Source organism: Carettochelys insculpta, chromosome 5 (assembly GCF_033958435.1).
Source record: "Carettochelys insculpta isolate YL-2023 chromosome 5, ASM3395843v1, whole genome shotgun sequence".
NCBI lineage: Eukaryota > Metazoa > Chordata > Testudines > Carettochelyidae > Carettochelys > Carettochelys insculpta.
The window spans coordinates 86,523,182-86,546,717 of record NC_134141.1 but is presented as its reverse complement, the minus strand read 5'-3'; the positions used below and the strand labels follow the sequence as shown (position 1 = coordinate 86,546,717).

General features: G+C 45.3%; 1 protein-coding gene across 2 annotated transcripts in view; it reads right to left on the bottom strand.

The window, feature by feature from the left end:
* PDE8B (phosphodiesterase 8B) overlaps positions 1–22,890 on the bottom strand; it is a 117,892-nt gene extending 95,002 nt beyond the window's left edge. The window contains exon 1 of one of the 2 annotated variants that reach the window (XM_074994247.1): positions 22,066–22,890. In XM_074994247.1, the coding sequence (XP_074850348.1) occupies positions 22,066–22,380 (315 nt within the window). In that variant the 5' untranslated portion in view covers positions 22,381–22,890. The remainder of the gene's footprint in view (positions 1–22,065) is intronic. The other variant, XM_074994248.1, reaches the window with a different exon arrangement.
* Between the last annotated feature and the right edge of the window lie 646 nt (positions 22,891–23,536).

The window sequence follows — 23,536 nt, the reverse complement described above, 5'->3', positions numbered from 1 at the left end:
AAAAGGCTGGACTATGTGACCGCTACTGGCTCAAGCGCCAAAAGGCACAACAAACAGTCCACACACCTCAAACCCACTAAGACCTGACTGGACTCCAATAAACAATACTACTGAAGTTGCAAAAGATGGAAGAGAGTTGGCACTTCTGTCTGACCCATGTGAGTGCTGTAGAGCCAGAAGTGAAAGGCAGTAAGCATTGCTTTTTGTCACAAAAGCGAATAAACCTGAGTGTCCAAAAGAAGCAGCTCTGCCGAGTTAGGGCGAACACACTTTCCTTTGCCAAATACGGGACACCTGCCATCCAGGGATGGTGGGGGCTGCTCGCCCATACACATACCATCCAGCACCTGGTTGCTTTCACCTGCAGCCACAAGCAGGAGGCTGCTGTAGCTTTGCTGACCAGCGAAGGGCAGGGCAGCTCAGCTCAGCAGGTGGGAGTGCACTAAAATACAGGACAATTTGCCTGTTTGTTAAAAAAAGTCAGGTCACCTGCCTGAGACCTAAAATATCAGATGGTCCTGTTAAAGGGGGACAGATGATCACCCTGTGCCAAGTAAAATGATGCCATTCTTTCCAAGTCACTTTTTCAAGTAAAAAATGTCACTTTGGTGAAATTCACCCCGGCATAGCTGCTTAAAACCTATTTTGGGAGTGTAAATGGGGCATAAACACCTTGTGTGGGACCTGCTGCAGAGGGGTGAATTTCATAATGCGGGTTTATTCTGGAGTGCTTCCAGGAATTTGCCTTTTCATCTGTTGATTATTACAGCAATCATACTCCTATTTTGCTCATGCACAGCTTTCTGGGCAGTGATAGCACACCCTTGTCAGCAACCTTCTCCTCCTCCAAGAGTGCCACTAGTATAGCTACCCACACTCCAGCCCCAGGATCTCTGACACCACCATAAATCTACTACTAATCAACCTTGTTGACAATAGCAATCATTTGTGTGAGCAAGAGCGAATGGATGAAGGTCAGACACCTTGTTTTATTCCTATGGCTGTTTCAACTGGCATGTATGGACTAATGCTCCTCCAAATTCTGTGGATCTATAGTGGTCTCTTATCCTATCCACGTCAGCATATAGAGTAGGGTCTCAACGTTCACAAGGGTTCCATGTTGAGAACCCTCACGAATGTTGAATTTCGCAAATATGGCAGCCGCACCGCCTGGAGCCTGGCTGCTGGCACTCCCTGCCGAGGGCCCCAGGGGAAGCGGCAGCTGCTGGTGCTCTGTGCACTGGAGATCCGGGGAAGGAGATGCTCACAAATAACTGAATTCACAAACTGTAAGTTAGCGAATGTTGAAACCCTCCTGCATCTTCCCCAATTTTTGGAGGAAAGAATGACGACATGAAGAAATCAGACTCATATTGTGTGGTTTAGATGGCAACAGACACAGCATTATTAATTTAAAACATGAGCACAGAATAACACCTACACTTCACTTACTGTAACAAGACAAAAATAAACTTGAACAGTTCCAGCAGGTTCTCAATCTGACTCCTATAAATAAGCACCAGAGACAAAGTAGTTTAAAAAGACTTCCTTTAAGTCAACTTCAAGGCTAACATCAGCCATGGTTCTGCAGGGTTACAGTGGATGAAAGCAAACTCAGCCCCCTTCAAAATTTTATGCCACCTACACAGATACCTCTTCCCTCCTGCCTTTCCATCCAACTGTTCCTCCATCTTGTAGCTCAGAACCAACCTTCCTCCTGGCCTCCACCTCCCAAATGGCTATTCTTTCAGTCTAGTCTAGGCTGGGGAGTCATGACCTTCCTTCCACAAGGAATGTGCAAAGGAAGATTTCAAATGGACTGTGGATCAGGCCTGTACAGAGCTTTTTTTTTTTCTTTAAAAAAAAAAAAACAACCACTGTTTGTCCACTAGCTGTAAAGCAAAGATTAAAATGTATTATACTGTTTAGCCCAGGGGTCTGCAACCTGCAGCTCTTACAGGACTTATTTTTGACTCCCAACACTATAATTGCAAAGTTAAAAAAACCCTCCTGATTATCCCAACAATGAACAGCTCATTTCTAAATTGAAAAAACATTATGGGATCACAAAACGTTGGATAACTCCCCCTTTAATATGTGCAGTGCATTATGGGATAGGTATGTGTGCTCTTCTTAAAATAGGGGTTACAAAAAAGTATGGTTTGACATTATTTATTGAGGACCATCTCGTATTCACATGCATTGCGGCTCCTGAATGATTGAGTGTTTTTTTGTTTTTTAAACCAAATTTGAAAAAATAAAAAAAGCCTCTTCTTGCCCTTCTGGTTGCCAACCCCTTATGTAACTATACCTTATTTAAACTAACCACTGTTACAGCTTGCAAAGCATTAAAAGGCACTTTGGATGAGCACATCCATTGTATAATGTTACTAACAAAGCTCTTTTGCCAGTCTGTATCTGGTACAAGAATATGATATAGTGTCAGAAGTAACCTAGTCCCAGGGAGATCAGAAACAGAAGAAAGCAGCAACAAAGCCTCCCAACAGAAGGAACAAAGCATCAAGTTTTGCAGGAATAGATTGCATCTTGCTAATAATACTCCCACTAATAGATCCCAGAATTATTCCTTTTTTGCCCCCCTGCCAACAGTGTTACACTGCTGAGTCACATTTAGCTTGTGATCCACTTTAACCCCCAGATCCTCTTCTGCAGTACTGTTTCTTAGGCAGCCATTTCCCATTCTGTATTTGTACACCTGATTATTCTTCCCTAAGGCAGAGTATTTTGCATTTGTGCTCACAGAATTTCATCCACATACTGCCCAAACAGGTTTCTAAAGCTGCCTAAGAACTTGCATTTCTATCGTTAAAGACCTTGGGGCACCTAAACTTCAGCATCTGTGGCTATGTCTATACTAAACACGGAAGTCGACCAACAGATACATGATTTTAGCTACACTAATTGCATAGCTAAAAATGGATGTATCTACACTCAGCTAACTTGTCTGTATTAACAGGGGAAGGTTGACAGGAGTGTTTCTCCCTGCAACCTTCTCACAAGGTGCACAGGGGTCAACTTTGTCCCTGAGACGTTGATTTCGCAGATGCACAAAAATCAAACCCCGGAAGATTGACCCTGAGTAGGTCAATCTTCCATGGTAGCGTAGACTAAGCCTGTGGCTTCTAGCAGCTTTGATAATTAGTTAAAGAGTTTTGCCAAAAAGTGTGCTCTGGACAATTCAGATATTAGCGGTCTGTTGCCCCTGTAAGGGTTAACATTCTGCCATTTGCTGCGTGAACTGGAGTCACCAACCGATTCAAACACAGAACTGGATTAAACAAGTTTGCTTAACTATACATAGGGAGAGATTTTAAACGTGTACAAGGCCCTAAAATCAGAAGTGACTCCAAGAGAAAAAGATAAAATATATTGTAGTAATGAATATTTAAAAACTAGACTTGGTCTGGGTAAAATTCTAACTACATAACCCAGCAACATGGCAGATTAAATTCACACATCAGAATCTGAGCTACAAATCCAAAGGGATATCTCCTTTGGCTTATTAGCGGGGAGAGAGAGAAAGAGAGGTGAGAGAAAGAGGAAGACAGAAAAAGAGAATCTCTAAGGTGTTTCTGACCCTTACTTCTAGAGCAGGGGTGGGGAATGACAAATCACAGCCATTAGGAGCTGGAGAAGGCATGCCAAGTAACCAAATCATCTGACAGCCCACCAGTGGCTAACCAGGACAAACTGTGCATGGACGATGCACCAGAGATTCCCCACCACTGCTTTATAGTCCTGTCCATTTTCTGACATGCATTTTGCTGATTGTTATGCCTACATCAGGAGTTATCACAAGAAAAATGTTGGTGTCTTCAGAGCGTGGCATATATAAGCTAGGCCTGGCAACGATGAGTGTTGCAATGCCTAACTCCCTCCGTGGCTCTCATTCTTGGTGCCTAGGTACCATTGTAATATACTCTTTAGAAATGAGCTTAACAATAACAACTATAAAATAAAGTTGCAATAGAATGAACTCAAGCCGTAATCATTTTCAAAAGCCTTCTTGCCGTATAGCAATCCCAAACAGAGGCTCCCATACCACAGTGAGGGGGAAAAAGTCTCCCTCAAGCTTCCCCAACTGCCTGGGCTAACAACAGGGGAAGAAGATTCAAAACCAATCTTTGGAAGCCAATGGCTTGATTCTACAGTCACTTACATGATTTTTACAAGCGCATAACTGAACTAACTTCAGTGGAGCCACTTGAGGCTTAAACAACTGTGAAAGGAGAATCAGGCCTGAAAAAAAAGACAGTCACACACAAATTGTTTTTGAACAGGAATGAATCACGTGTGTACATGCCAGCTGAGAGCACAGGTTGTCCTAAAAAAAAAAAAAAAGACATAAGCCTGTCGCAAATGAGTAGATGTAACCAATACTATTTTTTGTTGCCCTTGGGAGTGGGGGAAGAAGCCATTAACCCTCTATGAATGCAAAACCAAGGCACTTACTAAAATCACTGCAATTTTCAAGTATTCAGCGTCAAATCCTAACTTCTGCATCTATTTTGGACCATGCACTGGGTATATCCATGAAGGCCAGAGACAGGAAACCATGACTCCCTACAAGCCACACTATCTGTAGAACAGCTCTGTCACAGCAAGTCAAGTATAGTAAATCTGATGTTCTTTCCTCCAGCCTGCCCGGAATACACAAACACTCCAAGTGGTTCCCAATGTTTCCAGTAACATGACACACGGCAACAAGACAAAATTCCATGGCACACTCACTTTATTCAGTTGAATCGATTGCTCATAAATATCACATTTACTTACACTTACCATGGTTACAATCTTGGAGAGGTATGCAACATAGTAGTGATGACAACACGCTAAACAAGGATCAGGTGGGATGTTGAATGATCGAGTAACTGCTGCAATGTTTGATTACTTGCAGGGTAGGGAAGCGGATCCAGAGAGCAGGCTCCCCTTCCTGCCAGCCTGTTGGAGCCAGAGTGTGGCATTTAAACTATATACCCTCCCATTCAGCTGGGAAACAGCATTTCAGCTGTCTCCTGTTGCAAAGGGGTTCCTGTGGAGTTGGCATTTTCCCCTCGCAATGGCTCTGCAGTGGGGGAACTGACCATCCCAGCCAGCATGGGGCTGGTCAATTCCCCCCCAAACACACACACACGTCTCTACAAAGAGCCACAGCAAAGGGAAAGGGATTAAATTTCATGGCACACTTGGACAGTTCTCATGCACGCCAGTGTCATCAAGACATTTTGGTTCTCCAAAGGAAGGGGACAGGAGTTGGCCCTCAGGGGCTATGGACCCAGGGATTTCATGCTGGGAAGTCACAGGATGCATCAATTCATTACATTCCATTAAAAATGGATTGTGTGTGTGTTTAAAGAGTAAAGTAATTTAATATTTAAGAGCTCTGCACTGAGGCGCTATTAATGAGCACAGTCATCATTAAACTGAAATGTTTTTGGAAACAGCTGAAGCTCTGCCTTTCCTGCAATCAGAACATAAAATAGTTGGCAGAGAGGGGGTGGGCAGATATGTACTGATGTATTTTGAATGATTCTCCAAAATAACTCCCTAGTCACAGGGAAGTAAATGAAGATGGGAGTCTAAAGAAATAGTACAACTCTAGTACATTGTGTTCTGTTACAATTGATCATGTGGGTGAGACAAAGGTCTATAAATATTTGTGTACTAAAAGCTGGATCAGTGAATAGGCCAGATAGATAACAGTTGAACTACTAGAGGAAAATGAAGGCAGAACAGGCACTAATCACTCTAGTCTGCAAAAAAAAACCTATTGTAACTTCACAGTCTCCCTAGATTCCAGAAGCCCATGCAGGAGAAACGATATCCTGCTGTACCAAAATGCCATCCTCCCATAAGAGAAATGCTACCCACATTTTTATACACCCAGTGTAACAGAATATTTTAAGGAGTGTTGATAGTTTATGTAAATGAGCACCATCATTTTGCAAACCTGGTACAACTTACCCCAATGAGTGGCCCTAGGAGGAGAGAAAGATGGAGCCTCAGAAGCCTGTGAATTGTAAACAAAACCCAAAACCCCTCACGCTCATAAACCTGAGGTGCTGGTGACAGTGTACTTCTTCCATCTCTGGAGATGTGCAAGACCTACATACCCCATCACTATAAACAGACTGCCTCCCGCAGCTGTGACCATCATCTCCCATTTTCATTTTTTAAATCTTTGTTTTCCAAATGCCCTATGTTCTGAAACAGCATCGGATGCAGTTTTTTATATCTGACCCAGTTTAGTATGAGTAGTAGCTCACTAACTTTTATTTGCTTTGGAAGCTAACTGTTGCTGCTATCTGCAAAGCTGGTAATGTATATGTGGAGGGTGCAGAATTGCCAACAATGGGTACACATCAGCAATCATGGCCTCCCATTGCCTCTGACCTGTTTCCCTGCTCTGGAAGGGGACATAATGGCTCACTAACCTGTGTGGCCCAGAATAAGAAGCTGCCATCTCTCCCTTTGGAGCAGGAAGCTGGGTCTGAAAGTGCTGGTACTTTCCAAAGGGAAAAAATGAAAAAAAAAAAGAAAAAAAAAAAAAAAAAAAACTTACAAATCTTAATAATGGCTTCTGTAAAACTTGGGAATTATTCAGAAAAAATAAAAAACTGTTACAAGCTGAACATGACAATCAGAGCTTAATCACAGGCAGTCAACTCTCAGTCTGGGCCACATTTGACCTAGTCACTTTGAATAAAAAATTAATCCTCTCAACAAAATCATCCAATTTTAATTAACTCCATGCATAAAGATGATGTTTTCACCACACCACAACTGAAACTATCCTTAGATTGCAAAATGCATGAGCTATTGCACAGCAAGGAGACTGCTAAACTCTGGTTGAATGGAACAACATGCTATAGAGAGAGACACTGTTAAGGTGCGTGTATGATTCTCAGACCGAGGAGACACTCTCATGCAAGCTCTCTTTAAGACGCACTAAAAATAGAACATAGCGAAGGCAGTGCAAATGGCAGAAGGAGCTAGCCATTCTGAGCGATGCCAGGGATCCTAGGTGCATACATGCACTGTTGTCTCTGCATTACAGTTTTTGCATGTTAGCTGGATAGTATGAGGATGTCACTTTAAGCTAGGAATCACACCCCCAGCTCAAACTAAACATATCCCTAGTTTTCATCATTCCAAAGTCATTCTCCTCTCCACAACATATTTTTAATATACATTAAACTGTACTTCAGATTTTCACAGATTTAATTATAATGCATCCATTTTAACACCCAACAAGGCTGCTTCAGAGCTCTTTAAGTTATAATTCTCTTATCCTTGGCTTATTTTATTTTGTAACATCCAGAAAATACTGCTTTTAATTCCCATGACAACAGTTCAGAAATGCTTCCGCAACAGTGCGCAGACTGACATACGCAAAAACCACCAAATGAGAGACAATCTCAACTATGCTGAACGCTGTGCTGTCCAGAGTATCAGAAATAACCCAGACATTATAATCAAGCCAGCTGACACAGGGGTGCTGTTGTCATTATGACTAAGTCAGACCAGGAACAGGAGGCAGCCAGACAACTCTCCAATGCCATATTTTACAGACTTCTTTCCTCTGATCCCCCTTTGTAATTTCAAAAGAAACTACACCATCTACTTAAGAAAATACCTGCTTCTACTCGGGACCTTATTCACTCAGACACACCATCTGAACCCCAACCTGGATTATTCTATTTACTTCCCAAAATCCATAAACCTGGAAACTGCAGACACCCTATCATTCTGGGTATTGGCACCCTTACTACTGGACTATCTAGTTATGTAGACCCCCTCTCCAACCCCTACACCACCAAGACTCCCAGCTACCTCCAAGGTACCACTGACTTCCTGAGGAAGTTGCAAAACATCGGAAGACTTCCTGACAATGCCATCCTTGCCACCATGGATGTCGAGGCTCTGTACACTAATATTCTACATGAAGATGGATCACAAGCAATCAGGAATATCATCTCTGACTTTACCACAGCTAACCTGGTGTCTGACCTCTGTAACTTTGTTCTCACCCACAATTACTTCCTGATCTGGGGACAATTTATACCTCCAGATTAGTGGCACTGCTATGGGCACCCGCATGGCCCCACAATATGCTTATATATTTATGGCTGACTTGGAACTACAGTTCCACAGCTCTCGTCCCCTATTACCTCTTGTTTACTTACGATACATCAATGACATCTTTATCATTTGGACCCATAGTAAAGACACTCCAGAAAAATTCCACAGAGAATTTGACAACCTGCACCCCACCATCAACTTATGCCTTGACCACTCCACACGAGAGATACATTTCCTGGACACTACAGTACAAATCACAGATGGCCTGATCAGCACCACACACTACTGGAAACCCACTGACCACTATACTTACCTACATGCCTCTAGCTTCCATCCTGCACGCATGACACAATCCATCGTTTACAGTCAAGCCCTGAGATACAATCACATCTCCTCTGAGCCTACTGACAGACCAAAAACTACAAGATTTCTACCAAACATTCATAAACCTGAACTACCCACCTGGAGAAGTTAAAAAAAAAAAAAAAAAAAAAAGAAAATTGACAGGGCCAGACGAATACCCAGAAGCCAAAAGACAGTCCCAAAAAGCCAACAATAGAATAGCACTTGTCATTACCTGCAGCTCGCAACTCAAACCACTGCAAGGCATCATTAAAGAGCTACAACCTGTCCTAAACCAGGATGCCACACTCCAGAAGGCCCCAGGTGACAGGCCTGTTCTCTCCTACAGACAACCTCCCAACCTGATGAGGATTCTCACTAGCAACCACAGGTTATACCACAATACTACTAATCCTAGAAATTTTCCTGGCAACAAACCCTGTTGCCAACTCTCTCCACATATCTATTTTGGAGATACCATCAGTGGACCTAACCACGTTAATTACAGAATCATGGGCACACTCTCCTGTTCCTCAACTAACATCATATATGCCATCATGTGCCAACAACTCCCACACACCATGTATATAGGACCGACTGCAAATACTCTTCAACAAAACAAAAAGCAGTCAAGTAGCACTTTAAAGACTAGCTAAATAGTTTATTAGGTGAGCTTTCGTGGGACAGACCCACTTCTTCAGACCATAGCCAGACCAGAACAGACTCAATATTTAAGACACAGAGAACCAAAAACAGTAAGCAAGGAGGACATGCTTACTGTTTTTGGTTCTCTGTCTCTTAAATATTGAGTCTGTTCTGGTCTGGCTATGGTCTGAAGAAGTGGGTCTGTCCCACGAAAGCTCACCTAATAAACTATTTAGCTAGTCTTTAAAGTGCTACTTGACTGCTTTTTGTTTTGATAGTGTATAGACTAGCACGGCTTCCTCTCTGTTACTCTTCAACAAAGAATGAATGGCTATAGAACAGACGTCAAAAAACTTCAAACACACAAATCTGTCAACCAGCACTTTAATGGAGTGGGCCATTCTGTTAAAGATCTGAAAGTCTGCACTACTGAAAAGGGACTTTAACAACTATCTACAGAGGGAATGCTCCGAACTAACATTCATATTCAAATCTGACAAATTAACACATAGTTTGAACAGGGACAGCAATTACCTGACTCTTTTACATACTTTGATGTTTTATCTAACTCTTAACTTCCCCACCGCACACAGCTCTGCCATCCCTCTACTCTTCTGATTTGCCAACCTTGACAATTTTTGGACCTCTGTGCTTTATATATTGAGTCTGTTCTGATAAGGCTATGATCTGAAGAAGTGGGTCTGTTCCACAAAAGTGCATCATCTAATAAATTACTTTGTTAGTATTTAAAGTGCTACATGACAGCTTTTTTGTTTTATTTCAGAAAGAGAGAGTTAACTTGGCTGCACTCTGAAACACTTCACATATTTCCCAGCAACCACAGAGCTACACCTAGGTATAAAGACCTTTAATCTACTCTTCACTAAAAATAAGTTGGGAAAAATTACACAAATATTAAAGAGAAATCGAATGAAATCTGACAGTTTTAATATGCTCCAGAAGTATTTTGTGTTATGAGAAAGCTGTAACAAAGAAAACGGGGCTAGATCTGATTGGCTCAAGTGAAGATATATTGACTCCAGTGGTCTTTGGAGCTGACTTTTTCCACAATATTTCTCTAAACCCTTCCTACAAGTTACGTTCATTGTCTCCCTCCCTATTTCTTTCACATATTGTTTTGAGGATCTTTCTTAAGACAGAATAATAGAGCCAATGCTCAACATTGTCAAGTGCAACATACAATATGAAAACCAAAAAGCACCGTTGATAGAGAACATTTTCAACAATATATCTGGAAAATGAAGAACTGAATACATTGATTATTTCACTTTTTAAGAGATCAAAATCAATCCCAAGCTTCTGGCTGACAACGCTTAGCTGTTAATAAGCATTCCACATCCCAATTTCTCATTACGTGACAACTGAGACACTTCTCCTTCCATCTCCAACTGACATGCAGCACAGCCAGTAATGGCTTAAGAATAAGAATATCTATTTCTATATTCCTAGTGCATACTTTTGTGACTGATGATACTCAGTTAGCATGTCCACTAGGAGAAATAACGGTTCTTCATTTTGCAGGTATACAAGGTTCAAACTGCAGCAGAACTGTGCAGCATAACACTCAAAAGTGAATATGCAAAAAGACCCCTCACTCTCTCCTTGCTATGAAGCAATATTTATTCTATCAGCTGACATGCAAATTTGTAAACCCTGCACTTTTCCCCTAGTGGCACCTAGAGTTGACACGAACTTCAAGGGATCAGGAGGAAAGGTCTCTGTGTAATTTCCCTTGTAAAAAGACTGGGCTGCTGAGGAGAGAAGCCTTTTCCGCCTTGTACCAAAAACCAAAGCCAGTCTAAAATGCCATAGTTCAGTGTTTCTTACACTTGAGACCATGAAACAAACAATAATATTTTTTATGCAGAGCACCAGTGAAAATTTTCTTCAAAAAATTATCAGATCCCCACCCCTGCCCCCCCCCAAAAAAAACCCAAACAAAAACAGCAACATATACAGCAAAACAAAATTAAGTGACTTAATCTGGTTTCACAGCAATGAAGTGGTAACATTGTATATGGTTTTCATAACAATATATATACCATCAGTGTATTTTTCCAAATGCTTGCAGCATACCTGCCAGTTGTTCACAGAACACAGTTTAGAAAACACTCCTGTAGATAGTAAATATCTGTCCTGGGTTCCAAACATAGTTCATAGCAGTTAGTCATCCCCTTTCACAGCTTCTCTCTTTAGAATCTTCCTCAGATGTCTAGGTACTGGACCATCTTTGAGACAGAAGTTTGAGTAGGAGGAGCAGAATGGGGAGAGAACCCCCCCCCCCCCACCATTTAGATCAGTCAGAGACTGCTAATATCATGGTGACCGTTCACTCTACTGTGGTGGCACTGAAGTGGAAGCACCAGAGGAAAAGCATGCAAAAATTAAAAAAAAAAAATTTAAAAACACAAATCTGTTCTGAAGATGGCAGACATCTACAAATCCTGTTCCTGAGCCTGGAAAATTACTTCTGTCTACTCCAACAAGTTAATATCTAGCTCAACCGATGAATGTGACCATTCTGATCATTTCTGGAAACACAGTATGTGCTTTGAAAAGACTGGATGCTCATTGAGTGCATCTTCCAGGATGTTTAGCTCTCTTGTATGATACTGTTTCATCCATTCCATAATAGGACTTCCAACCAGACTTCCCTATCTAGTATTAAATAACTACAGTATTATTTGGAATGCACCTATATGGGAGTAAGCCGGGTATACAAGAACAAACTTGGTGCAGAACCTCTCTTATTGTTCTCATTTATAGAAGAAGATAATCACAAATTTGATGCCAAGTTGCCTGGATTTACAATAAGACCGATTTTCTCTGGACTATTTGGTGTCCACTACTACATGCTTAGAACCCTCCCTGCCCCTTGCCCTGAGACCCACAGCAGCTGTCGGCACCACTGGACATGAATTTCTGACAAAAATAATTTTTTTAAAAACTATGTTCTATCTGCAGCTTACTTAAGGAACTGTTTTACTGAATGTTTGAACAAGAAAGTTTTCACTGGGCAGTTTTTCTTATCTTTCGTACAGACTTCTTAAAAAAATATTTGCTATCTTTTAGTAGCTGTGTCATCTGATAAGATATAAAATAGAAGACCTGACTACTTCTTATAACTAAAATTCCAGTGCTTTGCAAGAGAATTGAGCAGTTAATTCAGGGACAGCTTTCCTCTGAATCTGATATTCATTACTTCTATGATATTCTTTATTAAAATGTTATGGAATATTGCTGTACACAACCTAGAACTGGCTGCATCTGAGTGATGGGTGAAGGGATTCCATCACCATCCTATTCACAGGATGTTTGTGTCATCATTTAGTATTTGTAGAATGCTTAAAGATCTTCAAGTGAAAGGTGCTATAGGTTCGTGAAGTGTTACCATCAATATGAACACACATCAAGCAGAAGCTTCACTTAAGCAGTAGGAATGCTAAAACCTAACGCTAATTTTAAGGGAAAGAATACATGGTTACTTAGGCCATGTCTGCTCTACAAGCTTTGGCTGATGCAAGTTATATCAGCACAGACACCCTGCCCCGCCCCACCCCCTCCCCCCCCCGCAATTAGTTTAGCACTCATACTCCTGAGGGTTGTCTTTGCGTGTAGATGCGTGTATACACTCAAGAGGAGTGTTTGTGTTGGCACACCAGTTGGCGCAAGTATCCCTTTGGAGTGCAACTCAACCTTATCTAGTGCACTGACTTCTGGGAAATTTTGACAATGCACGGTGAGGAAAAAATGAGTCATGAAAGGTAACTGGAAACGAGGGTCAACTTTCTCCACCTACAACCTTTTCACCTAAATCCCATAATTTCCACGCTTTTTTTTGTTTTAAAGAAGTCACACAAACCCACATGGCACTTTTTCCTGTCTGCCATCTCTGTCAAAAACATGGAGCCACGGCCCTGCACTACTGTCATGATCACTGCAAACACAGCACACACCAGCCTCCAGTATTTGCAAAGCTACAGGAAGCAGCATGGGGGAAGATGGCAATTATGTAGAAGACAGACTGCCAATGGCACACAGATTCGGGGTGGTTGGGACCATTCATGGAGCACTTGCAGATAGCAATGTCTTGCTTCTGGGCCTGAGAAATGAGCACTGACTAGTGGAATTGCACTGTAATGCAGGCTTAGGAGGACAAGCCAGGGCTACAGAACTTTTGAATCTGAAAAAGGCCACATGCCTGGATCAGTGTGCCAAGCTCACCCCAATTCTCTAGCACAAGACACAGAATGAGAGCTGCACTGACAGTTCACAAGTAAGTGGTGTTTGCAGAGCCCTCCTGCCCATAGGATGAGGTGCGGCGGCCATGGCAGCCATCCTGTGGATGGCAAGGGGGAGGATTACCTGGGGTTGGGGCATTACTGGGGGCAGGGGTTGCACGCACATGGAGGCAGCAGCAGTGGGTTGTCCCTCCCTCTCTCACCGCGTGGGCAAGGGGAGATAGGCAGCCTGCTCCGTTGCCCTCACAGGTGCTGTGACCTGCATCTCCACAGTGGTGGGAAGCAGGCTTTTGCTCCTGCCGCCCGTGTGAGGCAGGGCAACGGAGGCAAGCCCCACTGTTGCTACCGCCACCATGCAATCCACAGCCCCAGGTAACTTCTCAGCCCTGTTGTTGGGGGAGGGGCTAAGGGGGGCAGGACAGAAGTGGAGCAGGAGAAGGTAGGGGCCCACAGCACCATGGTTGGGGTGTCTAGGCCCTGCACTGGAAGCACAGTTGGGGGGTTGGCCCAGGCTGTGCCCCCCACTCAGAAGGGCCCTGGGTGTTTGCACTGTGGAAGCTTGTGATTCTGGATTGCTACCAGTTATTAGGAACTCATTTTGGAATTGGAAATCCAGAGTACAGACCATTGTCACACAAGTGTGCAGAGCCATGTGGTAACACACAAGATGTAGTGGATTTGAAGCAGTGCATTTCAAACTGCAGATGGCCAGCATGTCCATGGTTTGCCATCAGTCCACCTTGCCAGAGAGTGCATCAAGAGAAAGAACTACTTCTCACTGGGAATGTAAGCGCTGGTGAATTACCAGGAAAGTGTCATATGTCAGTATTGGCTGATCAGACACAATCCACGACACTTGCACCTCTTAATTATACAGAACTGTTCAGGAAGTTGCAAGCAGCAACTTCTTTCCAATCGGTGCATTACCACTAACAATGCCAAAATGCCATTAGTGATGCCGGAGAACCCTCCCTACCTCTAGCAACCCTGGCTCTCGTAGCCATGCACCAGCCACCAAGGAAAGTTTCAACCAATGTCTCAGCAGGTAATGCAAACAGCTGAATGCATTTTTGGTAGATTGAAGAGACTCACTAGATTGGATCTGAGGGAGAAAAATATCCCAAAGGTTAGAGTAGGCTGATGTGTCCTACTTATTTGTGAGCCAAAGGGAGAAAAGTTTCTAGTGGGGTGTATGTAGAATGCTGTCTGCTGAGTTTGAACAACTAAACAGAAGGGCTATTTGAAGAGCTCAGCAAGGAGCTAGATGACATAGGGAGATCTTGAAAGAGGACTTTAACAGTCAGCCACAGTAACATGGTATGGTAGACAATGTTCTACTGGGCACTGAAGATATAAGCACAGTTAGGCATCATGCGGGACCTAAGATATGTTTATGACTCCCTTGTTGTACATTATTAAATTGTGTTTTGTTGCTGATTCTAAGAGTTGTCAGCCTGAACAATACCAAGTAGTGGGTGTTCTCATTAACACCAGACATTCTACAACATATGTTGTGAAGTAATAAAGAGGAATTATTTGCCAAAAAATAGACTGTCATTGCACACCAAAACCAGTGCAAAAACAATGTGCAATTAAAAAGCAAATACAATTAAAATGTTTATAATAAAAAAAAAAAAAAAACCAACAGAACAGACTAACAAAGCAAAAGAACAGGCATGTCAATCTCAGTTAACTTTGGCCTCTCATAGGTTAGCATGTGTGAAGGTGTCCCCAAGGGTGGATTGGGAGGGTTAGGGATGCGGCCCTCAATGTCACATGGAACAGTGGGGGAAGGGCATAGATAAATACTAAAATGGAGTTCTCTTTTGACTGTAAAAGGAGGCTAGTCCATAACTGTCGAACCAATAAGTCAACAAGACTCAGCAGCCATTCTTGTTTGCTTCCAGAGAAACAGATGAGCTGAGACACAGCATGCATGTCCCTCTCCAACTCCTCAACCCTTCTCCATCCTATCTGAAACATTCACCCTCCAGGCCATCTGTTCACAGTCCAATGCAACCCTGGCTTGCAGGGCCTCAAAGATTCCCCCGAGACCTCTTTTTCTTCCTTATCTGACTGAGATGCTCGGTGTGTGTGTGGAGAGGGGACACTTTCAGGGCACAATGGCAGCAGCTACAAATAAAACACACCAAAGTATCATTGTATTGTCAGAACAAAGAGGGAATAAGTTTTAGAACTCCCTTAAAATGTACGTTAAGACGTTTACTGACATTGCAGTTTTTGAAAGCCAGTGCCACCCTCCCTCACAGCTCCAGCTATGGTGACAATGGCCCAGCAGGATCACTGACTGAATGAGGAGGGAGTTGTTGGGTTGCATGCAACAATAAAATTCCAGCCTTTGTTTCAATGTGTACCAGTGCAGGGCACCATTTTCCACAGGTAAAAGTGATTTTAGCCTATTCTCTCATTGAGAGAGTAAAAAGACAAAGCATAGCCAACACCTTCACCCCCCAAAGCCACATGGGTCCACTTGCACTTGTTTACTGAAATGGTGCCAGCTAAAGAAATCACAGACTGGCATGAGAGAGTTACACTGCAGAGACAGAAACAAGGCTGCTAGCTCCAGAAATCTTTGGGCAAGAGCTGCCGTATCTCTCCATGGAAGTTGCACTGAGCTCTCTCAGGAAGACTGAAGTGAGATCCTTCCATATATAAGCAGACCGCTCTTCATGGCCCTACCTCACTGTATGGAGAAATGAAAAGCAGGGGCCCACAATACCTCTGGTTTGTTCTCTCTCTACCTCCTCTAGTAGAAGAAATTAATGAAAATTCGTTTCCTCTGTCCTGCTATGCTGTAGTCACACACCACCTGTGCATTCAACTGCTTTAATGGGACATTCACCTCACTTACCCAAGGTTCCTCCCCCTGCATTGGGCTCACCTGTTGGCTAGGGGGACTGCCTAGATTGCAGTGGCATCTCAAACAGATTCTGGCTTGCAGCACTGCCCAACCCCCCAGTATAGCCCCACCTTCCTCCTCAGAGGTATCCATGGTGCTCTGTAAGCAGGGCTGTCCTTTGGGCTGCATAGGGTACTTGAAGTCCTAACACCTGCACCTGCCCTACCCACTGGGGAGCTGGGCAAGAATGCTGCAGGGAAGGGGGCTGTGGGAGCAGGAAGAGGACAGGGAGGTTGGTGGGGGCAACAGGTGGAAAGGGGAGCGGTGCAGCCCATCAGTGCTGTGGGTCAGGAAGCAGAGCAGGGGGCCAGGGGATTGAGGTCACCAGAGCTGGGACGCAGGGGAGCTGAGGGATTCTGTCACTAGGGCCTGGAGGCAGAGCAGGGGGACTTGGAGGCTAGGGGATGGGGCGGGCGGTGAGAGGCAGGAGGCTGAGCGGTGGAGCTGAGAGACGGGATTGGGCTGCAGGGCCAGGAGGTGGAACAGGCGGGTTGAAGGGGCCACTAGGCAGAGCACAAGCCACAGTATTGGTGCTGCTTGAGGCCTTCACCTGCACTGGCTATACACAGCTGCAGCACAGGGCACTACTTAATTTGGGGCAAAGAGGTGCCCCAGATTTAGTGGTGCTCCATGCAGCTGCGTGCCCCTAGGGGCAGCCCTATTTGCAGGGTCCTGGTGGAGTCTCTGCCACATACAACATGCATCTCATTGTAAAAGTGACAGGTCTGTGGCTTGGCACCAGATTGACTGTTGGTAACCCTGGGCCTTCTAGTCTGCCTGTTGCAGTTCCTTCACCTGCACGTGACATCTTTCACAAGCATCCTCTGTGCTATCTGCTCGTAGATGTTCATGTTTCTGTGACTGCTTCACAGCTGTCTGCATAGTCTCTGATGCCAAAAGTCTAGGAGATCCAATACCTCCTGACATGCGGTGGCCTGTGGACAGGAACATGTAGCCTGAACAGCCAGCTGGCCAGTGGCAAACAAGGGAAAGCATCAAGATGGGCTTGACATCCTGGGAAATCGGGGGAAAAACATTTAAAAAGTAGGTGGGGCTTTAAAAGTGGAGAGAGGTTGCTTCCGATCTCCAGGACTGCTGGACAGTGGAGTTCACCTTTGTTACCAGACTGGTCATTGCCAGGCCAGCGTCCTCCACGATGCCTGAGGGTTGATGCAAGGCAGAGGGTATCTACACTCACACTGAATCAATCACAGTATGTTGACCATTATTCAACACTGTTCAGAGAGGTGGTGTCACTGCACTGCTGCTTCCATGGCCTGGAGATATAGCTGAATGTACAACATAAGGCAACATACGTCAACTTAACTTTGTAGGCACCAGTCCTTAATGAAGTAGTTTCACTGAAGTTACGGCCAGGCCCAGTGACAGCAATTCCTGGCCCCAGAGAAGAACAGTCAATACACCCCCCCACACACGCACAAGCTGTGCCCATGCAGATGTGATCTACCTAACATATGGGCATCTGCCCTGGCTGGTGCCTAAAGAGCTGCCAGCAGCACTGCTAGTGCCTACTGAGCTTTTCCAGACTAGCCACGGCTGCCACATGCCCACATGGTAGGACTGCTAACTGTCAATCAAGCAAACCCAAAGAACCTTGCCATGCCTCATGCTCCGCCCCCTATTCACTCCATCCCTACCCTCCCAGCCCCCTCACTGGCTCTCTCCTACCCTCACTCACTTTCATCAGGCTGGGGCAGGGATTTAGGGTGCAGGAGTGGGTGGGGGTACAGGCTCATGATGGATGTGGGAGGAGATAAGAGGGTCAGAGCTTACCTCAGGCGGCTCCTGAGAGTGACTGGCACACCCCTCTGGCAGTGGATCCTAGGTGGAGGCAAGGGGGTGAGAACAGGAGGGGTTCCACATGCTGCTGCCTACAAGCTCCACATCTGCAGCTCTCATTGGCTAGAAATTGCAACCAATGAGAGCTGTGGAATCAGCACTCAGAGACCCCTTCCCCCCGCCCCAGGAGCTGCAGAGCGAAAGCAGGGTTGGCCCTGCTGTGCTGCTGGCAGCAGAGGAGGGTGGGGGACCCTGGGTCCTTCTAAATCACTCAGGCCAATGGGCAATCGCCACCTTTGCCCTGCGCCCCCACCAATGGGCCTGGCTATGGCCCACCAAACTGATCACTGGGCTAGGAGTCAGGTGCTCTGCGTTCTACTCTCAACAGTGCTACAGAGACAGCATGACAATGGGCAAGTCAGTTACACTATGAGTAAGTCCCAGCTAACCTCTCTGTAAAATGCTCATCCACCTTTGCTAAGCATTGGAAACCTACAGAGGAAAGAGCAGAAGATAAGTATTATTGCTCCTATGACCAAGGTGAGCAGGAAGTGGCCCTGAAATGTTGACTAACTCATGTGAGTGCTTGAGGCCAGTGAAGACTAGAACTTGTTAAAGATGTGAAAAAATGCATTATTGTAATCACTTCTCTCACTCATGAGCTACAGACTATTTGGATTTGAAATCAAGTTTGTTATTGAAAATGTCTTGCAATCAGTCTTTGTTACCTTTTGTTTGAATTACTTTAGGCTGAAAACATACTCTCAGTAAACTTCTCTTTCAGTGCCTGTTGTATATTGTAATGATGCAATTAAATTGATCGGCTACTGCTAGGCAAATTATCCACCACTGAAGTGCAGTGTCCTCAGGCAACCAATGCATTAATGAGGAGTTGCACTATACAATAGTTTAGGACTGAAAGTAAAGGCAGAGGAAACAGCAATGGAAATGTAGGTTGAGCCATTATAGTACACAGTTACCCAAACTGGAACTGGATGAAGACATAAGCTTAACAAATGCTACATCTGAATGAATATTTTCTTTCCTTAAAGATAACAACCTAGACCACAATGGAGATGTTGCATTGCTGATAATATCGAACCAAGAGTTGTAATAATTAAAACAACGGGCAACTGAATATAAACAGACCTTTTGCCAAAATTTTGAAGTTTCTTTACAAGTAAAACCACAGAACCATGCTTTTAATTTTTCCCCTGTAACCAGGTCAGGACGGAACAGCGTTTTGTATTGGTAACAATTCTGTTATATCCAACCTCCTTTTAGCCACAGAATGTAAAATATGCACAACTGTGGGTATTATTCCTCTAGTAACTTTTGTCACTATGCTCCATAAAGTATAAAGGGATATCTGAATCTGACCCCGAATTTAAATGCTGTAAAAACAAGATTTTAAAAAAAAAAAAAAAAAAAAAAAAAATCTAAAAACCAGAACTAGTCCCACTTTTTAAACACTACAGCGAAAATAGTTTACAAGTGAATGAATGTTCATCTTCAGTGTCTGAATACTAAACATTGCAGAACCAAAAACCTAAAAGCCAGATGGGTTTCATTGATTTTCATTGTCTGTGCTAAGAAAAATGTAAAAAACATGCCAAACCTAAGTTATGAAAATTAAATTGTGTTCTCAAAAATACATATGTTTTAATAGCCAAAGTTGTTACTGGTAAAACAGTTAAAGAAATGTATTTTATAACATACGTATTTTTAAATCAACAGGTGCCCTTTAAACTGAGATGGGGCGGCACAGAGTTAAAAGCAGTGTGGAGAATTGCACCTCTTAACTTTTGTTGGTTTTACAATCACATTTTCTTGTCCTTTGAAATGTTTTTCTTCCACGTTGCTGAGTGAAAGATGAGGGTCAGCACAAGAGTTTTTGAACTATGAATTTGGTGCCCCTGCCTGGCCCCGCTCTCCTCTCTCTCTAGAGAAAAATGAGATACCTAGCTTCAGGCAGTTTTTTGTCTTACCTTTCCTGGTAAGTTACTGCACATGTGATGATATCCAAGTAATACAAATCTGGCATCATTCAAGTTTTATCATTTAAATGTTCACTTATAACTGTTTAGAAAATTAACCAGAAGGCCAGAATTTCTATTGCTGAACATTATTGCAGTTAGAACAGACAGGAATATATATGTTAAGTGGTGTTTAAAAAATCAGGGCTTTACTATTTTGTTAACAGTAATAATCTACAATAAATACACAATCTTAATCTTACAAGTACTTTGATTCTCCTTCTACACTCTTGTTAAAGCCTCTTACCAAATTTTTCAAGCCCAGCACAATACAAATTCTTAAGGGGCTCACCATCTTCCTGATCACATCTCAGAACAGCAACTGTAGGTCACTGACCAGCTTTCACCAAGCAACTACAACACCAACTCAGCTGCATGATTGGCCAACATTGGCCTACCGGTAATGACTGAAATGCCGGACCCCACTCCCAGGTGGCACTCTTTTGAAGTTATACTGTGACACATTTTAACTATTTCCATACATAGCTGTGCTCCACAATGTGAAATATAACAACCTCCAACATGGTAATGGTGTCCTATTTTACAAGTACAATATATATTTGATCCTTGCATTCATAATATTGTAGGTGGAGGGGGAAAAATAATTTCCCTCTAATCTGGCTCCCATTAAAGCCTAGCACCATAGGAGACTGCCTAGTTCACCTATATGGTTGGGCCAGCCTTGTGATATGCCCACACAAATAGGGGAAACTACCACTTATTGCCCCAGTCCTGCTCCCACTGAGGCCAACAACACCCATTTTAAGGGTACAGGATCAGCCCCTTTATGAAATTAAGTATAGACAGAATTATGTAAAACATACACAGCAAATATACAACAGGGATTACTTGCCCCCTTCAACCTCTTTCACTTACATGATGCTTATGTTTTCAAGTGAAAAGATTTCAGACAAAAAAAGTTAGAAATTAAAAAGATTCCAATTATCCTGTATCTCATCAGTAGAGAATGAGAAGGTAATTAAAGTTAAACTCTATCACAATCAGGACTGTCTCCAGTAATTAACCCTTCATGCTCTGAACAGAAAATACATACCACTTTAACATTATTCCTAAAACACCAGAATACCACAAAGGGGGGGGGGGGCACCACAGCAAAGCCACATTACCTAACAAGCCTTCCTTCACCTGCACACTGCTGCAAGGCACACCTTAACCAGGATAGCTGGAATCAAACCAGACTTTGAGAGAATGAATGCTCCAGATTAAAGCCATGTGTTGAACCACTTCAGCACCTCCTGCTGCTGCTACTACTACTACTAGCCATACTACAGCCCGGGAGGTCCTCGAGGTACTTACTTGCCCATTTACGGTTAGATGGGTGACTTGTTAGTTTGCAGTGCCTTACAGCTGGCTCCAGGGTGCTGCCGCACCCCCCGGCTGGAAGCTTTCCCCATCCTATGCAGGGTTTACAGTTTGGTGCCATCGCTCCCAGCACCCCCACTGTACGAATAGTTTTAACACCGCTAGGGGGGCGGGAGCAGGGCATCGGTCCCAGCGCATGAACTCAGCGGAGGGCCGGGGTCCCGGGAAACTCTCGGCGGGGACTCCGCCGGGGCTCACACAAGCCGGGCTTTAGCAGAGCCACCCCCTGCCCTGCCCTGCCCTGCCCTGTCCTGTCCACACCCCGCGCTAGGCAGCCAGCCGCTGTAGGACGGAGTCGCAGAAAGCTACCGCCGCACAGGCGGCCCACGTGGGGCGCGCCCCGCTTCTTCCCGCCGAGAGCCCCCCCCGCCGCAGCGGGAGAAAGGCCGCGGCGCCAGGCAACGGCTGCCCGCAGCTGCATCCCGCTCGGCGCATCTCTCAGCAGCGCCCGGCGGCGCCTCCCCGGACCCCCGGCTGGCCGCAGCGGGCGCCCACCTCCGGAGCCGGCAGAGAAGGGGACAGCGCCCATCCGCGGAGCCGCCACCCCGGGCACCTCCCCCGCCCGCGCCTTTACCTTGACGCTGCTGAGGCTGGTCTGGGTCTCCGCCTCGGCGCTGCAGCAGCGGCGCGCCCCGGCCCGGCCGGTGACCGCGGGCTCCCTGCGCTCCTGGCGGCGCGGCCCGGGGCCGGGCGGAGGCTGGCGGCTCTGGTAGGCGAGCACGGAGGGGATGGAGTCTGCCGCGTCGGTCTTCACAAAGAGGCCGTGCAGGGGGGCGGCGGCGGCGCCCTGCGAGAGGGCGGCGGTCTGGTGCGGGGAGGTGGACTCGTCCGAGTCCCGGCAGTAGATCACGCCGCTCTGCGAGACGTGGATGCTGGGCGCGCAGCCCATCCCGGCCCCCCGCTGCCGCTCGCCCCCCGGGCGGCTAGGGGGCCGCCACCGCCAGCCCTGCGCAGCTGTGCCTCGGGCGCCACTCGCTGCCTGCGCCGCTGGCTCCCATTTACAGCCTGTCTCGCCCGGCGCTGGCGGGGCCTCTCTGCCGCGCAGCCCCGCACGAAGGAGGCATCGCCCCTCGCCAGCCGGGGGCTCTTTGTGCCTGCCTAGCTCCTCTGCGCGGCCAGCCCCTGGCACCGCCCTCTCCCCGCTTAACCTAAGCTGCACTCAGGCCAGGCTGCCTCCCCGTGCCCTGCTCTGCCCTGCCTGCCCCCTTGCACCGGCCCCGCTTCTGCAGCCGGGGGCAGCTACCCGGCTTTGCGCCCCCCTCCCGGGTGCTCTTCCATTTCCCTTCCCCGCGCAGCCCTGTCTCTGCACCTGGGACAGCCCCCCAGCCCTGGGCTCCGCTCCCCAGGCCGCACTACCAGGAGGACTTTTCTGAGCTCCGCGCCTCTCCTGAACTGCTTCCTACTGCAGCCCAGCCACCGCATCCTGGTGATGATGCAAAACAAGGCGGTGTTGGCTGCCTGGCAGAGCTCCCTCCCCATTTTTTGTATTCTCTTTTCCCACCTCCGCTCTTACTACACCTGCTGCACTGGGACTGTCCTCGGAGCTCCCACCAACAGTGGAGTAGGGAGCAGGAACCAACTTAGATCTCTGTCCCTCTTCAGCGTCATCCTGTTAGCTCTCAGTCACGACAGAGAGCAAGTGGTTTCCTAGGAAGTAAGTAAACCTTCTCCTCATTTGTAGGTTGCCTTAAAGACTTGTTCTAAAGTGGACCAAGGAAAGGTCCTAACTCTGAGCGACTAGATCTCCTAGTACTGATCAGGATAATCATAATAAAGTTAAAATTGTTTCCAGTGTTCAGGATTCAAAATAGACCCACCTCATTAAATAGCAAAATAATTTTGTAAGCAAAAATTATGTTAACATTTTAGTACCGATTTCAAGCACAAAAGGCACAGACATGAAGAATGTAGAAAAACTCAATGGGTTTTTGGTTTTTAGCAAATGAGATTTTTAAAGGCTATTTTTCCTGTAAAAATAAAACTGGATTCTAGACATTTTAATGAACTCTGCTGTCTTGGTTTCTGTACCTATCAGCTCCTTCCCC